The 17166-nt window shown below is 39.1% G+C and overlaps 1 protein-coding gene across 2 annotated transcripts in view; it reads right to left on the bottom strand.

Annotated features, from left to right (window-relative positions):
- Positions 1-17166, bottom strand: part of STARD9 (StAR related lipid transfer domain containing 9) — a 98665-nt gene that overhangs the window by 9059 nt on the left and 72440 nt on the right. For both annotated transcript variants that reach the window (XM_027706901.1, XM_027706905.1), the window contains 3 exons: positions 15081-15271; positions 12499-12982; positions 487-11664 (listed from right to left, as the gene is read on the bottom strand). In XM_027706901.1, coding sequence (XP_027562702.1) covers positions 487-11664; positions 12499-12982; positions 15081-15271 — 11853 coding nt within the window. The remainder of the gene's footprint in view (positions 1-486; positions 11665-12498; positions 12983-15080; positions 15272-17166) is intronic.

Raw genomic sequence — 17166 nt, 5'->3', positions numbered from 1 at the left:
TGAATTCTACAATCAATCGCAAGAATCATGGATCTTGATTTAAATGATTTATTTTGCATATTTATGGGGGTTTAAAATTTTTTTGGTTTATTCATACTGCAGCATTTATTCAGAGAAGAATGAATGAGATATCCCCATAAATAGGATGTATCAATTATTTTACATTGCAATAAATCAATGAAATATGTTCCCATGATCACCAGGTACACATGAAAACGCTCACAGCTACTAGAAATTTTAAGAGTGGAGTGGCACGAGTTTCGAATTACACCTAATCTTATACTTTTCCCTGTTTTCTTGAAGTAACCCCAAAATTTTGTCTTAAATGCATTACTTAAAGGTTTATAAAATAAGCTTAATACTATATCTCTTCACGTATACTTCACTCAGTCTGACTAAGTGATTAAGTGCTCATTACTAAATGCTATTTAAGTTGCATTAAGTGGATTCAAAATACTTAATACAACACTACTTTAAGCAGTTTACCTTTCATAAAGTTGCTGCTTCGCTGGAATTGCCACTGTATCATCTGCATTTCCACTCTGAAGGACCCTCAGCAGGGCATCTGTTTCCCCAATGCCATAACTGAGTTTTGCTTCGGTCAGTTCCACTGTGAGGGGGTGCTGATGCAGATCCAGGTGAATGCCAGACATGATCTGGGCACGCTCTCTCTGAAGCCTCTCAATCTCTCTACTCCTGCTGTCACAAAGCTGGGATTTCCCTTCCATTTCTGTTGCTTGTGTGCTTCTAGTCATCTTTTCTGCCTGACTTCGTAAATCGGTCACACTGCCACTCAAGCTGAGTAACGATGGAGGAGGGCTGCCCTTAACACCACACCAGTTGCTAAATTTATTGTGTATGGGTAAGTCACGGAGACTGTAGCTCCGAGGCCTGTATGGCTTTGCAAAAGTACTATTTTTGTTGAGAGGAATTTCAGTGTCACATTCACTTTCAGTGACAAAACCTGTATTGTCGTCTCGGAAGGAAGTTTGCACATCACTCACATCAGAGAGTGCGGGAGGGCAGCTGTTTTCATTCCTCCAGAAGAAATCGTGAAATTGTAGAGAAGATGCTTCTACCACAGGTTCTGAGGATGTGCCAGCATTTGTCTTACTTGAACAAGTGGCACTAATTTTTTGATTAAAAAATAAATCAGCATTTGGAGATGAATAGTTATGAATCAAAGCAGTATCAGAATTCTCAATGTACTTTTCATGTCCGATTCCAGCTGAAGAACCTCTTCCTCCCCTTGTAACATACATACAACGAAGCGAATGTGCCAGTGAACCGTGGTCTCTGACATCACCTGTTACAACTTCACTGTGGCCTGACACCTCCAACATACTGCTGGAGTGATACAGCCGCTTTGCACAAATGGTAGTGTGGGTGTCAACCATCAGTCTATGCTTTTGCTCCATGTCTTTTGAATCATCCTGTCCTATAAGCTCATTGGCTGCTTTCTTACCTGAGAAACTTCCAGATTTCTTTCTTATCCCCTTATGTTCTCTAGAAGCGCTTGAATCACTCTCTGTTTCTGTCTGTGAAAAATTGTCTATGTGAGCGTGCATGCTGGACTGTGGACCTGCCCTCTGCTTTCTCTGGTTGTGAAGGGGACTTGAAGCAACACTGGAATATCCAAGACGTTCCTTAATAGGGCAGACAGACTTGCTAAAAGCAGTCTGGCTGTTTGGACTAGCACTAAGAGTAAGAATAGGGGAAGAGGCCCTATCTACTAGCAGGGTATTTTTGTAACAAAATTTTCTTTCTGCTGGAGCCTCTGTTTCATTGACACTTCTTTTATCTTGAGTGTAAGATGTTGGAGAGTAAGAGGTGCTGTTAGTAGGGCTGCTAACTACAGTGCACGAAGAATCATCTTGCCCTGAACTTGGCAAAGATGATGTGAGAGATGAAACTCTGGCACTAGCAAAAGCATCCTTCTGCTTTGCATTGAACAATGGTTTTTGAAAATGTAAGATAGGAGCGGAGGTTCTGGGTAAGAGAGGCAGATACATAAAGGAGTCTTCCAAAATGCTGTCAAGACTGTCGTGAAAGTCAGGATTACCCAGACTTTTCATCTCTGTTTGTTCTTTTGTTCTTTCTTCAAGAGAGAGCATTTCCTCTTTCCTTTCAGGAATCTTTCCTACTGTATCTGCACCAATTTCTTTACAATTGTTTACTGCCTGAGCTGCCCTCAATTCATTTTCCATTTTTGCCTCCACTTGTTTTTCGTCATGTTTGCTTTGAGGTTCTTCCAAAATCTCAGTTTGAGTGCCTATATCTGCTGTAGTCTGAGTGCAGCTATCTGATCTAGTAGCCTTTACAGCATCTTCAGTTCCTCTTTGGTTGATTGTGGCATTCTGCTCATTATCTATAATACTCTGTTGGGAGAGGTTTCCCAACAACTCAGAAGTGTTCTGAAGAAGCTGTGATAGATGCATGGACAGGTTCTGCATGCTTGTCCAAGAAGGTTGAAGAAATAAATCTCTGTTTCTTTCCTCCTTTTTTGCAGAAACATCTGTATAGCTTCTCTGATGTCTTCTCTGCCTTTTATACCTTCCTGTGGTTGCTGTTTGTGTTCCCTGCTCACATGTAATCCCTGGTATTTTTTTAGAAGACCTTTCAGTCTCAGAAGGATATAATAGTACAATTTCATCAACCTGCATTGAAGAGTTACCAGGTTGTGCAGAAGGATTCTCAAATTCAGCAGTGTTATTTTCTGAATTACTTTCCAGTGTTTCACTGGATATGTTGCTATACTGCTTGGTACTGTCACTCGAATATGCAGATTGAAAGTCTTGTCTGACACTGTCCCATCCTTGAAGACCTTCAATGCTACTTAAAGTGCTTGATAAAACTTTTGCTGTAGCATATGAACTTAGATGAGAATGAAAAGGAGAATTTTGAGAATTCAATCCATTGTCTGCACTGGAACATCTCATAACTTTATGATTTTCCATATTTAAAGGAATTTGATTGCAAGAGACATCACTTGCACTTCCAAAAACGTACTGTTTCCAGCCAATCTTGCATGATCCATCTTGTTGCCATGAGTGAATATATGGGTTGATATCACTTGAACTAAAGTGGATTACATCTTTATTGTCTTGCAAAATTAAATCTGGCTGGTATCCACCTTCTTCGCCTTTCCCTTCACTACACTGAGCTACAGAACTACTCTTTGAATGGACGTTTACTTCTGCACCCACAGAACTGTGAGCTGTGGGCAGTAAGCATGATGGAGATTGAGTAGTACAGTCTTTTAAAGACTGGCTGCTTTGGCTTCTTCCTGCAAAATTTTGTAAATTTTTGGGATCACAGTTTGCAAACTTCTTAGTTTGTGCCATTCTTTGCTGAAATCTGGGTTTAAATTTAACCTTTAGAAAGTTCTTTGATTCCTGCTTTGAAAATCTTTCAGTTCCATAAAGATCATCTTCAGTTGGTGATGGAGGCTCTACACTCATATTTAAATCTTGTAATGATTTAGATGCAGAATATAACAAAGGATCTGCCTTAGATGAAGCTTCCAAAGTATATTCTGTATCAGAGAAAACAGCAATAGCTGGGGCTGATACTCTGTGACTTTGTAAATAAGGTCTGTGTTCACTTTGTTTACAGCTCTTTGTATTCTGTGTAGTAGAATATGATCTTTTGTTCCTAAATTGCACCAATTTAGATTCTTGAGGAGGCAAATCATGGTTTTCTGGCAAAAACTTTATGGAGGTAGTTTCATTACTTATTACAGAAAATTTTGGTCTTTCTGATTTTGCGGTTTTATTCCTCGTTATAGTGTCTCCAGTTGTTGAATAATTGTCTACATCAGCATCATCAGTAGGGCTATCAACACTTGAACCTGTATTACTTTTGCAAAGTAAAATCTCTTTTCTACTCCCTGGATTTGTTCTATTTGGTACGTGTTCTGTCTGTTCACCTGTAGGCACATACTGACAATTATCTTGCAGATCTGCAGGGTTTCTTTCAAATCCCAAGACAGTGTGATACAGGTGCCTAGGATCAGCGCTTCTGCTGTGTATGGGATATGCTGGACTAACTGAACTGCAGGCGTATTCAGGATCCACTTCAACATCTCCTGGATACAGGTTTTCAAACACTGTAACTTTTGAGCCTATTAATTCATTCGAAGAATTTGAGGATACATTAGTTTGTTTTTCAGCAGGTTCTCTACTTAATGTTTTTGTCTGCTCTGTCTTTACTGCAAGATGTTCAGCCTCAGTATTTGAATGCAATTCTTCCTCATTTCTGTTAAGTATATTTCTCATTTGTCCCTCCTTAACAAGAGTTGCCCTTTCAGTATCCCAAAAAGGTAACGATGGTAATAAAAGAGGATTATCACTTAAAATTTTCTCAGTGTGTTCTGTGCAAGCTTCTTGTGGTAGAACCTTATCCCAGTGATGCTGATCAACTTTTGTATCGTCAATTTTTTTATGATTACTTCCATACATAGGTTCCACATCTACAGCGGAATTTTTACATGAACTGCACTCTGTGTCTGACACTGGACAATGCCTATTTTCTTTTGCAAGAGAAAGTAAAATACTTCCTGAAGCACATACTGGTTCATCAAATACAACAGCCTTATCAGACTGAGTGTCTTGTATTTGAAAAACAGCAAATGGAGAATGTTTCAATATATTTAAATGTGAAATATCATCTGTGCCAGTTTCACCATGGCCTATCTCTGCAGTTAAAGAAGATTCTGAAAATGCCGCTGAGGACGGGTAATTGACACGGGGAAGATCTTCTTTCTCAGAGCACATGTCTGCAGAACTGGAGGTCACTTTCTCAGTCAAAAAAGCATCCTGAAGTGAGTCCTCAAGCTGACTAAATATTAGAGATTTTGAGTCCTCAAGTAAACAAGCAATGTTAAAAGCATTGAAGTTCTTGGAGCTTTGAAATGGTGTATCAGTTGGAGTTTCTTCTGTTGAGTAGGATGAAAGAGACTTTGATTCATTACTGCCAGTCTGCCCTTGGCTCTGGAAAGTGAGCAAGCCCGATTCTGGTACAGTCACACCATTAGTGTTACTGCTGTGTTCTGAGGACTCATGAACTTTATTTTCTTTTATGTCATTGCAATTCTGGAAATAACCTTGAATAATTTTGTCCTTTTGATTTGTTCCCACTTTTTCAGGGAGTTTATTATTCTGAGCATATGTGACCTCTGCCACTGCAGAATTATTTTCCTTTTCATCTCCTTTTTGAGAAACACCAAGAAAAGTTACATTTAAATCAGTTGATTCACTTTCAAAGTATTTTGTTTCTTCAGAGAGAATAGCATCATTTTCAGTTTTGTCTCCATTGCTGGCAATCAAACTACCTGCAGATGATGCTGGACAATTCAGAAGACCAGGAGAATGTTCAGAAGCACCCAAGCTCCTATTATAATTTAGAAACTCTTTACTATAGTGTGAATTTTCCCTTGGAGACTTGTTCAGGCCCTCTGAAAGGGCTGAAGCATTCTCAGAAACAGCGTTGCCTGATTGGTCTGTGCAGCACTCTTCAGAAGTCTCATGCTCCTGATTTTTTCCAGGCTCATGCCGATATCCAGCTACACCAGGAAACTTGGCATTTTCAGTTTTACTGTTTGCTGTAGGATAACTTGTGTTTAAAAATCTCTTGTCTTGCAGTGATGAACTCCCTGACTGAAGTACTACTTGAGTTGTATTAATGTTGTGAAAGATTTTTGGTGTAGAGATTTCTAGTAAACAATGCATTTTCCCCATCTCTATGTCTTCCATCACTTCTTTCTCTGAAGAAGAAAGCAGGTTTGATTTATCCAAGAGCAGTGAATCAGGCACAATGGTATCCTTTTCCTCCTGAGCTGTATCTTCCCTGGAATTAAGACAGTCATTTAATAGTTTATTAATCATTAAATCCATACTGTGTTCTTCATGAGCATTGTTAACATCCCGAATAATATCTTCAGAAGAATCTAATATTTCCAAGGAAAATGAGTTTCCTTTGGCTGTTTGCTGAAGTACAACAGTTTCAGGCTCAGGACCACCTGCACTGTAGGGAGTGAAAGAGTTGCTCTCATTGACATGTTGTGCAGATATGGCATAATCAGGTGCATTTTTAACTACAAACGATTCTTCCTCCTGCCTCTCCTGTGTGCTCACGATTTGTGAAAAAGCCACACTCTTACTTTGAATTTTATCTGGAAGATGTTTGTCTTCTCCCATTTTGTTGCCTGTAACAGATGTATGGACACCGACTTCACTCTCCATTAATGTTTCATAGTAAGGCAGAACAGCTCCAGTTCCAAGACTGCTGTTAGATGATTTTGTATGTCCTTTTGATGCAGTGGGAACATCTTGAACAAGATGGGAATCATCGCTTCCTCCAAGATATAAAAAGTGATTTACAGACTGGCATGGGGAGTCTTGAAGTTCTTGGGTTTTTTCTGCAGACATCAGTGTTGCTGATGGATTTTGTTGCTTGCTGATGTCTTCGTTCTTTCTAGAAAAGCTGGTAGACACCCACTGGCTTTCTCTTAAGATTTCATTTAATGTGCTGTCTTCATGTGTCTTTTGGTAGCTATCTTTGTTTTCAGGAAATAGTTCATCCGGGATTTGTAAAAAGATCAGTTCTACCTCCTCTGAGTTTTCTACAAACATCTGCTTTTGTTTGTCTGATTTGGCCATTTGTACTACCTTCACCAAAGGCACTTTCTCCTCCTCAACTCTAGAGCCTACTGGATCCAGTTCACAAATATCAGGTCTTTTTCTAACAATACCTACATTCAAGTTTTCTGAAGTGCTATGCTCAGGAGATTGCATAGCACAACTCGTATACATATGTCTGTCGAGACTTGTTGATTTTTGTTCAATTCTATATTGGTTGTTACCAGCACTATCATCAACTGAATATTCACATGAATCAACTACATTTCCTGTCTCAGGACATGTTACTCCTGTAACAGAGTCTACTGAGTCACCATCTTCACTCATTTCAGTAGGATCATGATATCTTGAATCATTCTCTAAGAGTATATTCTGTTCTTGTTCTGAAGCTGTCAGGTATCTTTCAGGGATCTTAAACTGATTTAAACTTTCCTCTTTGTCATCTCTGTCACAATATATCTGATGCAAAGCTGGAAACTGCTCAGTAAATAAAACATTTTCATCTGTGCATATGTCTTCCTGCCTTGTAATAACCAGTTCCTTGGTGTATGTCACACTAATTTCTTTTTCACTCCCAGTCACTTCACATTCATTAACTTTGTCTTCCTGGGGCAAACAGTTTGGTACACAATGCTCAATTGAATTGTTAGAACTTATTTGTTCTCCATTTTCAAGTTTTTCTAAAACATTTGCTTGCCTCCTTGTGATTAGTACTGCTGCAGCTACATTTTCTGTTCTATTCATCTGTACAAGCCCCTCGCAAGTATCAAGGAACCCTGAAATATTCTGAGCAGTATCTGTTGTGTGGGAACACGCAGCTGAAGGAGTGGTTTTGGGAGCAACACAAAACTCTGGTGAATAAATACCTATTTCTGTTTTCTCACTTTTTTCTCTTTGGCAAAAGCTGTTTGTTTCAAGTTGGCTGCCAGAATGCAGGAGTGCTTTTGATTCCTGAGTATGTTCTACCTCAGTGCTGGCTTCCTGCAGTTCATCTTTGTCCACTTCTTCATGCATCAGGCACAGATTTGTATTAAACTCACATTGAACTTCACAAGCTACACTATCAGTAGGTTTCTTTGGATTGTGAGATACACTAATGTCTTTAAAATCCTTTCCACTGCTGTCTTCAGTTACACTTTGGACTTTGGCTTCTGGATTGTCAGGTAAACTTTCAATCTGTCTGGGTTGAATTTCCAATGCATTTTTTTCTAAGTTGATTGCACTACTGGTTAATTGGTTAATTATTTCTGCATCACTGTTTGCCTCTGTATTCTGATAAGGAGCTATGGTTTCTTCTGGATCAGTTTCTAAGTTTCTTAAAAATTTGGATTCTTTATTTATATATGAACTCTCCTCTCGAGAAATGGTAGCTGATGCTTTTGTGTTGCATTCAAATACCCTTCCCAACTCTGAATTTACATCATCTTCAACAGGAAAGATGTCCTCTGGGCAATCATTTTCAAAAAAGGCTTCTTTCTCTTTTCTTGATTCAAGTAAAGATTTGTTCTGTGTTTCTGTTTCCAAGAGAATGGTGGCATCAAATTCCACAGAAACGTCGGTTGTCTTATGTGTACTGTTTTTCTGCCCCGTTGATTGTGAAGAGCATGTTGCGCAAAGGCAGCCAGAACATACGTCAGAACAACTTTCTGTGGCATTGACTTCCACAGTATGACTAGATGTAGCATTACAACCTCCTTTCACCATTGTGACATGCCGCAACAGTTTATCATAATTTTCAGTCTCAGATGCACTTTGAAAAAGATTAGCTTTCGTTGAAGTTTTGTAAAATATGCTTGAATTAGATTCTGGGAGAAAATCATTTGTAGTCTCACAAATAGCAGCAGGGAAGGACTTAGTGTCTTTCCCATTTACATTCACTATGAAGTAACTTACTTCGTTTACCACTAAGTTTTCGTATTTGGATGAAAATTCTTTCTGAACTACAGCCTGAGAATTCAAGGCATTGTGTTTTTTGCTTTCACTGCTTTCTTCTCTTATATTATCAGTGCATAATGTAGACTTTTCTGAAATTTGCTGGGATAAGCGACTTGCCTGACTGTCTGCTAGAGCACACTCGTGGGAGTAATCCTTTGAAACAGATTTGTGTTTGAATTCATAATGATTCAGTGAAGACAAGTCTTCATCCTTGGATTCATATTCTTTGTGACCTATGAATGAAGGCACCTCTGGCACAACCTCTGCCAAACTATCTGTGCTTGTTTCCATACAGATTATCTCTTTTTCAGACATCTCTACTGGTGTTGCAGATTGGCCATATCTTGCACTGGCAGCAACAGCTAAAGGGTGACATTGATATGTTGTCTCCCGTGAGGAAAAATCTGTCTCTGTTGTTATGTCTTCTGCAGATATTTGTTCATAATCCGTTTCTTGCATTGTTTCCAAATTACTCTCCCCAGACCTGAGGAGACCTTCTGTAACAGTTGATTCTGCTCCATGTCCAGCCAGTGTCTGAAACTCATAGCTGCTTACTAGAGAGCAGTTCTTATTTGCTAAGTCACTGAGAAAGAAACCTTCATCACAACATATTGGTATTTTTTGTAGTGGAAAAAACTGCCCATGGTTTCCAAATTGGATGTGTTTTACTGCAGATGTCTGTGTTGAGGTCATATTATGAGCAAGTCCCATAGAAGATTCAGCTGCAGATGCACTGACAGATGCACTTCCCCTGCCTGAATCTGTCACACTTGATTTTGCCGTCAAGTTATTATAGTCATTGTTGAGCTCATCTTTTGAAAAAGTTCTCAAGAAATCATCTTCTAAATCTGCATCTAAACAGACATTCCTCTGCTCCACAGTTTGCACAGGCAACATGGAGACAAAAGGTGTTTTTTGCAGAGTGTGATCTTTTGGCAGCTCTGGATGAGTTGTGGGGAGAGAATCCTCCTCTTTCCTTGATACCAGTGACAAGCAGTCTGCAGTGGAGCTGCTTTCCAAACAGCTGAATGTTTGTGTACATTCAGTGGTAGACCTGTAAGTAGATAATTCATCCAGTTGTTCTTGTTCATGATGACGTGACCTTGAATGTTTAAAATAATCATGTTTTGCTGAAGTAGGAACAAAAGAAGAACTTGGTCCTACTGAGCTAACAAATGAGAACATAACATTTTGAGATTCCAAGGATGAATTTTCGTTAGAGTTTGTCCATTCCTTAAGAATCTTATTTAATGATCCACTCTCAGAAACTCTGCTTGCAGTTGTTGTTTCAGGTAAAGGTACTTCCGATGTGTCAGAGGAGACAACTGAGTTTATTTCGTTTACATAATGTGATAAGTGAGTAATGCTGTGAATCTGCTTAGAGCCAGAAACAAAAGAAACTTCAGCAGCTGACTGCTTTAGATCATCTTTCTTCAGCCAAAGGTCTGGTTTGCTCAAAGAACACAGATGAGCTTTCTGAAATTCCAAATTTTCATGGGAAGAAGGTGCTGTTATTCTGGGGCTGCTGATGTCAACCTTTGTGTCACAGGAAGGCCAAGCATCATTAGTAAGCAAAGGATTTTCCCTTGCATAATACAGTCTTTTATCAAGACACCCTTCTTGTTCTACAAAGGAGACTTTTGTCCCCTTCAGCAACTGCTTGCAAGCATTACTGAAAGCAGGCTGTGGCTTAGTGTCCAAATAAAAGGAACTGCTCAGCTTCAGATCGTAACTTGTTCCTTCTGTATCTCTGTTGCAGGTCTTGGACTCGTGGTCTTCTTCAATCTGTGTAGCTGGTAATCTAGGAGTTTGTAACTTCCAGAAAATCTCTGTTGGCACTTCATCAGATGAATCAGATTTGGATTCTTCTACCAGATCTTCTGCTGGCATCTCTTCTCCGTCAGCTAAACTATCCAGAGAAAAGCTTCTTTCAGCCTTTTCCAGGTTCCTACGAGATGCATATGATGTCACAAAAGATGAAATATGGTGCTCAGTTCTGCTTTTGTAAAGCTTTGCTGGCTCATGATGGATCTTTAACTTATGAAATTGGCTTGCATTTTGCTTTTTGGCTTTATTTTCCTTTTCTACCAGAGAGTCTTGTGACATTTGACTGTCATCGCTCTCAGAATCTTCTGGGTTGGCAGGACATTTATTTCTGTCAAAATCTTCTTGTTTCAGTTTCTCTGGGAAAGCTTTTGCATAAGCGCAGGAGAGAGAATCTACAGAATAGGAACTGTCAGTATCAGAAATCTCATTTTCATCGTCCTCTTGCCAGTTCCCCAGCACATCTGTGGCTGTTTTGGACACTCCAGCACTTAGCATCTCAGCACTGTGCCACTTTTTTTCAACATAAGAGAGTGGTGCCTGTGAGTTCACCTTAGTGAGATTTCCTACTGATGTGGCTGCCATCAGAAATTCTTTGTGTTCCACTGGTGATTTCTCATGACTTGGCAAGGCTGATTTTGGTTCTGTCCTCCAGTTCATGACAGTTTGGTTTAGATGCACTGGTGGGTTTCCAGACACAATTTTCTTCATTTGTGTAGGAAAGTTTTCTGGAGAAGACCTGTGGCCTTTTCCATTGATATCCATTCTAATCTTTTTATTGGACACCTGAGCTCTATTTTGTGCTAGATTGCTACTTACAGGCTGACTTAAATCTCCTAGCACCTTTGATTTTGTCATTCTTGTCCCTGTAATAAAGGTTTTAGGCTCATTTTTCTCCTTAAAAAGATCAGGAGAGGAGTCTTTAGAGGTCTGGTTTTGAGATCCAGCTTGCCCTGGATTGTCATCCAACTTTGCAATTTTTTGATAATTTTTATTGATACAAGCCATGATAGCTGAATCATTAGAGTCTTTTTCTGCTACTTTTTTGTTTCCAATTGAAGATGGTTTTTGTTTTTCAGTTAGCTGCCTCTGGACCGAAAAGGAGATCCCCTTGTCATCATTAAGGTCATCACTCTCAGAAATGTCTTTACGACTTCTGTAAAGGTATTCTACAGGCGACAACCTCCCCGTTGTACTGCCTTCACAGTATTGATCAATATTTGGTGAGGTAGATAACTTTGAGACAGACTCCCTCTTCAGCAAACAGCTGTGGAAATAAAGAAGAAATAAAATCCAATCCATGCTTGAATGATGAATTTAACAACATTTCCACCTCAGTAATGTCTTGTAGTTAAGAGTAACAATTCATGAAGCAACAATCTTAATGCCTTTCAAAAGCAAATTCTAGCAGGGAATAAAAAAAAAATAAATTCTGTCAGTAACTATACAATCCCCTTGCTATCCTGAATAGGCTCTGCATGCAAAGGAGTAGCTTGATGCTATGTGGTATAGTTTGGTATTGAGTCTCTGTAGGCTCAAGTAGCTGCAAACATTAATTAAACATAAAGAATAGTTCTAAGTCACAGAAATCCACCTAGCAGAGTTTAGTATTTCCTGCTGTAGAAACAGCAAAGGACCATGCTGTGATAAACACCCTAGCACCACAACTTTTTAGCATTGCATAGAGATCTTTAGTTAGCTTGAGAAAAGCCCAATCCATAAATACCCCAAAGATACCAATATTCTGAAGGAAGAGTTTGATCCGAATCAAGATAAAATGATGCAGAAATTAGTATTTTCCAACAGCCTGAGCAAAGCAATAACAAGATTTAAGCCAGTTCTGGAAAGCATTCCCAAAGAGGTAAAAAGTGCAGAAAGGCTTGAGAGAGGAATGTAAAAAACATTGAGAAGGATGTGTCAAAGGTGTAAGTAGGGAATGCACAGTACAAACCCAATGGAAAAGGACAAACTGCTCCAGTGGGATGTACAGTATAGTAGGTTCACTGATATTGCAGGTTTTGGGATTATAGGTGGCCACTGAAAATACCTTGAATTTACATTACTTTTGAAAGCTCAGAGGAATTGGCAGATGTTAACTTACCTGGGTACCTGGGGCAGATGTGTGTTACAGAACAAATGCTGCCTGTTCTGCAAGGAACTCGAACCCAATGACTTCCATCTCTTTTGCAATTGGTGATCCAAAGAGGACCGTACAGCAATATTTTCATTTAGGACTTGGGATTGTTTCACGCACTCTTCGCTGAGCCAGCAGCTAGCTTCCAGCTGCTCTAGGTTTTGCTTGGCTTCCAGTAACTTCTGCTTCTTGACTATTCTTTCCAGCTGGAATTTGACCTTTTTCCGCCTTATGTTTCTTTCAGCCTTTTTTAAGGAGTATCTTCGCAAAAGCTCCAGCTGCACCAGTTTCTTCTTGTTCTGTTGTAACAGGGAAAGGCAGATTTCCACCCCAGTGTTACTCTGCACCTCAGCCTCTGCATACAGCGTAGGCTCTGTTTGCACTGCAAACTCCCTCTGCTGCTGCTGAAGGGCAGTCAGACGTTTATTCTCATTTATAAGCCACTGCTGGTCTGTAAACAAAACAATGATTACAAGAAAGTAAAAATCATAGGAATTCGTTACTACCTTGTTTCTTTATTTAATCAGCCTCAAGAGATCATTTGAGAACAGAATTTCTACGCATGCAGAGTGGAAACTTGGCAAACCATTTAAAGGAAAATGTATCATTGCTCTACTTAATTGATAACTGAAAGCCTCTCCATTGGGTTAAGGACTTGGTTAGCAACTGCAGGGTATGAGCAGGGGTTTGGCAGTGCAGATAAGGAAACTGGTGGAGAACACATTGTTTGTGAGCAAAAAGTAGAACACGTCAATTTCTCAACGATTACATTCAAACATCACCTCAATTTTGTTAAAATACAGCAGAAGCATGAAAAGACCTGCGTTCAATTCTGCGCGCTTTTCAATGTGCAATCCTTTACTGAATAAGCAACTTTTTGTTGCTTATGCAGGGGTGTAGGAATTAAGAGGTATTTAAGTCTGATGTGATGAATGAGGGCTACCTGCAGCTCTGCACAGCTAAGCTGCAAGAGAGAATTTGGGGGTCTGGAAGTTTCCCTAACATAAGAAATCACTAGTGCATACATATTGTCATCATCACTTGCTTGCTGACTACTCATCTTATTAAACATAATTCATTAGTGATCCCTACCACAGTAAGTCTCCTGTTCTGTTTATGTTGGCCACTCTACACAGACCACATGCACAGAAGTAGGAATTCTAGCTTGATGGTTAATCCATGGATAAAAGGGAAGCATTTTAGTCATTATGTTAGTTAATTTTTCTTAATAACACTTTTAACTTTCACATACAAAACCTTTTTTCTCAACTTTCTATTTCCAGATGTGTCCTCTTTAGCGTGTTTTAGCAAGCAGAATATTTGGCAGATCAGTTTCCCTGCAAAAGACCTGCAAGTTCTAAGATGCTAATTAATCTCTGCTCACAAACTTGCCTCTGTCAGGAGCTGAGCCACAGAAGGCACAGAAAAGGTGAAGAACTTTGGTGGGCTGCCAAGTGAAGAATTGTATTTGGCTGGCAAAAACTACCTGCCTGGCTATGCTTTGTGTGAACACAAAAGTGAAAACAGAAGAACTAAAGGGAAGCAGAAAACAAGTCTGCAGAGCCACAAAATAAAGGTATTTTGGGAGAACTCTCCTGTTCTCTGTGCATATGCTGCTGTATCCCATCAAAACAATTTTCTTTCTTCATTGTGGCTGGCATAATAAAAAGAGAGCTGACTGCATAAGTTTTGGTCTGAGACATTGCCAAAAATTCACAAAAGTTTTCTTCTTCTAGGAGCAAATAGCAGATTTTGCCAGGTAGGAATGATGCCTTTATATAGGTACCCTTGGCTTATCAAGAAACTTGGATCAAATCATTCACTAGAAGACAAACTAGGGAACACTATAACCACTCAATTTCAGTGATCAAAAACATCTCAAGATTTAAAATGTTCCCAAATCAGCCTATAAACTCATTAAGGAGAAGCCCAAACGCCCCAAAGCATCTTGCTGAATATGGCTGCCGGCATGCAAAGTAGCACCTCTGGGGGCCAGAATCCACTGACACTAAAAAATACCTCTTAAAACATGCTGTGGCTTCACCTTCTGACATAGCTATTTGCCATTTAAAAGCTGATCACTGTTGTAGCCTTTAGTACTTTTGCACACACCGTAGAACTTCCTAGAAACAACTCCTATCTGAACCAAAGCATGAGTCTCTTTTTTTGATCCAGTTTTGGAATAAACATGGCAGAGTTGCACTACAGATGTGAGCAGAGCAAAACTGTAGGGAGGCAGGATGGGGATCAGCCCAGAAGAGGAGAGGCTTAAATGCCACAGGGGAGTAGTTGGTGCTCTCTCTCCCAGCAGTGACCTGCAGAGCTAATTAAACAGTGCTGCTGGAGCACTGTGAAGGAGGCCCTTTAGTCCTGGTAATCAGAGCTTAGTAACTGTTCTCAAGGGAAAGGCAATTGTAAGAGAAAACTAGTAATAAGTTGTAATAAAATTTCCACCATAAAATAAAGCAGCACTAGGACAAAAACATTGAGAGGATAAAAGTATGCAGTAATGGAAGGGCACTGAGGGAAGGGAAGAGGCAGGTACCCACTTTCTTGGATTTGCTGGTTGATTAGTGCTTGGTCATTTTCTAGTTCCCGCTCTGCTTTGATCTGTCCTCTCAGAATCTGTTGTTTTAAATCCTCAACATATAGCTGCTGTCGTTGAATCTGTGTTCTGTGGAAAGCTTCCTGGTCTCTCAGTTTCTGCTTGTACTCTTCACGCACAGCATTTATTTCTCTGCTGTTATAAATGTTGACAGTGAATTAAAACCAGAAACAAATATTATTTGTAGTTAAACAAGTCATCTTACTGAAGAAAGACAGACAACATTGAAGATATTGTTTTGTCTAATAAGAATGTATTATGACAAAAACTCGTTATGGTAAGGTAGCTGTGTATATGCATGTCACAGCAGGCTGCAATCCTGTAAGTGTCATAAATACCAGCAAACATGAAAGCTCTAGTGGTGAAGCAGGTATTCCACTGCCAGAAAGATAAAAGCAAAAAGAATTTAAAAAATATTGTCACTGTTCATTTTGCTGTAAGTCTTACAAAAATGAAATTGAGGAGGGGTGTTTATAAGTTACAAAATTTAATAACCACTATATAAGATATTTGTTGTCTAAGTACTTCAAAGCACTTTACAGAAATGAGAAACATTCTGCCCTGTTTTCAGACCAAGAAAGCTCCAACCTAGAAATATTTACAGGCATTGTTGAGATTACACCGACAATGTCTGGCAGCACCAAGGGAAGACCTTGATCACCAAATTCTCTGTTGGATGCAACGACTATATTGGGTTATTGCTTCTATATTTGGAGCGGAATTGTGATCAGAAAAGTGACTAACCTGTGAAAAATTGCTTTACAGTCTCCTCCAAGATGTTTGTCTCCTCACTGTGTGCCAAAATTTTATACACACACACACAGAGTAACGATCAAAGTAGTATCTATTCTTAGCATAATCCATGATAATATTTAAAATAACCCTCTGAAAGGAATATGTATTTTACCTCTCCACATGCTATCATCAAGAAATTCCTAACATTACAGTTTGATAATATATAAAGGTGATATATGATCTTTGCCTGTTGTTTTGTTTCTAAACACTGCATTATTATATATAACCTCAGAAAATTAAACCTTTGACTCTTGAAAAAATGTTCTGAATATATTTTACTAATAAAGTAAACAATGTATTTATTATACTTCTAAAGGGAGCAAAAGGTACCAAAACTAAAGAGTCCCTGAAGGTCAAAAAAACCCCCAAAATAAAATTTCAAAGGGAACCTTTGGAAACATCATGTAGTTTGGAAAATCATTACCAATACAAGGTTGCCTGTGTGAAAAAAGTATTTGACCTTTGCTACATAGGAATAATTTAAAATCTCTATTTAGAGCTGTGAGCATGTGTTCAAAGCAACTATTTCTACAGCAAAAACTTGATTCTGTCTGCTAATTTAGTAGACAAAACAGATACAGAAACAATTAAGCAGCCAAAGTCTACAAATCTCCTGGAGTACCTTTACATGGAACATACATTTCACTTTCTTAAGAAGCGGGAGGAAAGCCTCAGCACAAAAAACCTTTAAGATTCTCAATAATTTACAATATCACTGTGACTCTCACTCACACAAGAAAAACAGAATTCAGTTTTGTTGTAATGTTTATGTAAATGTAATGCTGGTGAGAGTAACTGAAAGAGAACATCTTCTGTTCAATTGTCTGGCACAGTGCAAACAGAGTACAAACTTTGCTACTGCGATCTGCTAAATGGTTTGTGCCTATTTGTGACTCATATGAACAAATTATAAGAAAAGGCAGCTCCAAGATCTGTTTGTCCTTGGCTTGACTACAAAGATGCCAGCACCCTGTGATTTGTAATTTTTTTCCTCTTAGATAAACTTTAATTGATCTCTAGGAAATAGAAATGGGATGCCTCATTTCTCATTCAGCTGAAGTAGGTTTGAACTGACACTTCACTGCAGCACTGAAATGCTCATATGGCGATTACAAATCTCCAGCTGTTCAGGTATTTGTAATGCCACCAGCCACTGGGGGCAAACTCAGATGTTGAAGCTAGACTGGTTAGCTGAAGCAGAACCACTTTTCAAACACTATTAAATTTGAAAGTTC

The sequence above is a fragment of the Neopelma chrysocephalum genome, unplaced genomic scaffold (assembly GCF_003984885.1).
Source record: "Neopelma chrysocephalum unplaced genomic scaffold, ASM398488v2 Primary Assembly neopelma1_24, whole genome shotgun sequence".
Classification (NCBI taxonomy): domain Eukaryota; kingdom Metazoa; phylum Chordata; class Aves; order Passeriformes; family Pipridae; genus Neopelma; species Neopelma chrysocephalum.
This window is presented reverse-complemented; position numbering and strand designations above follow the sequence as displayed.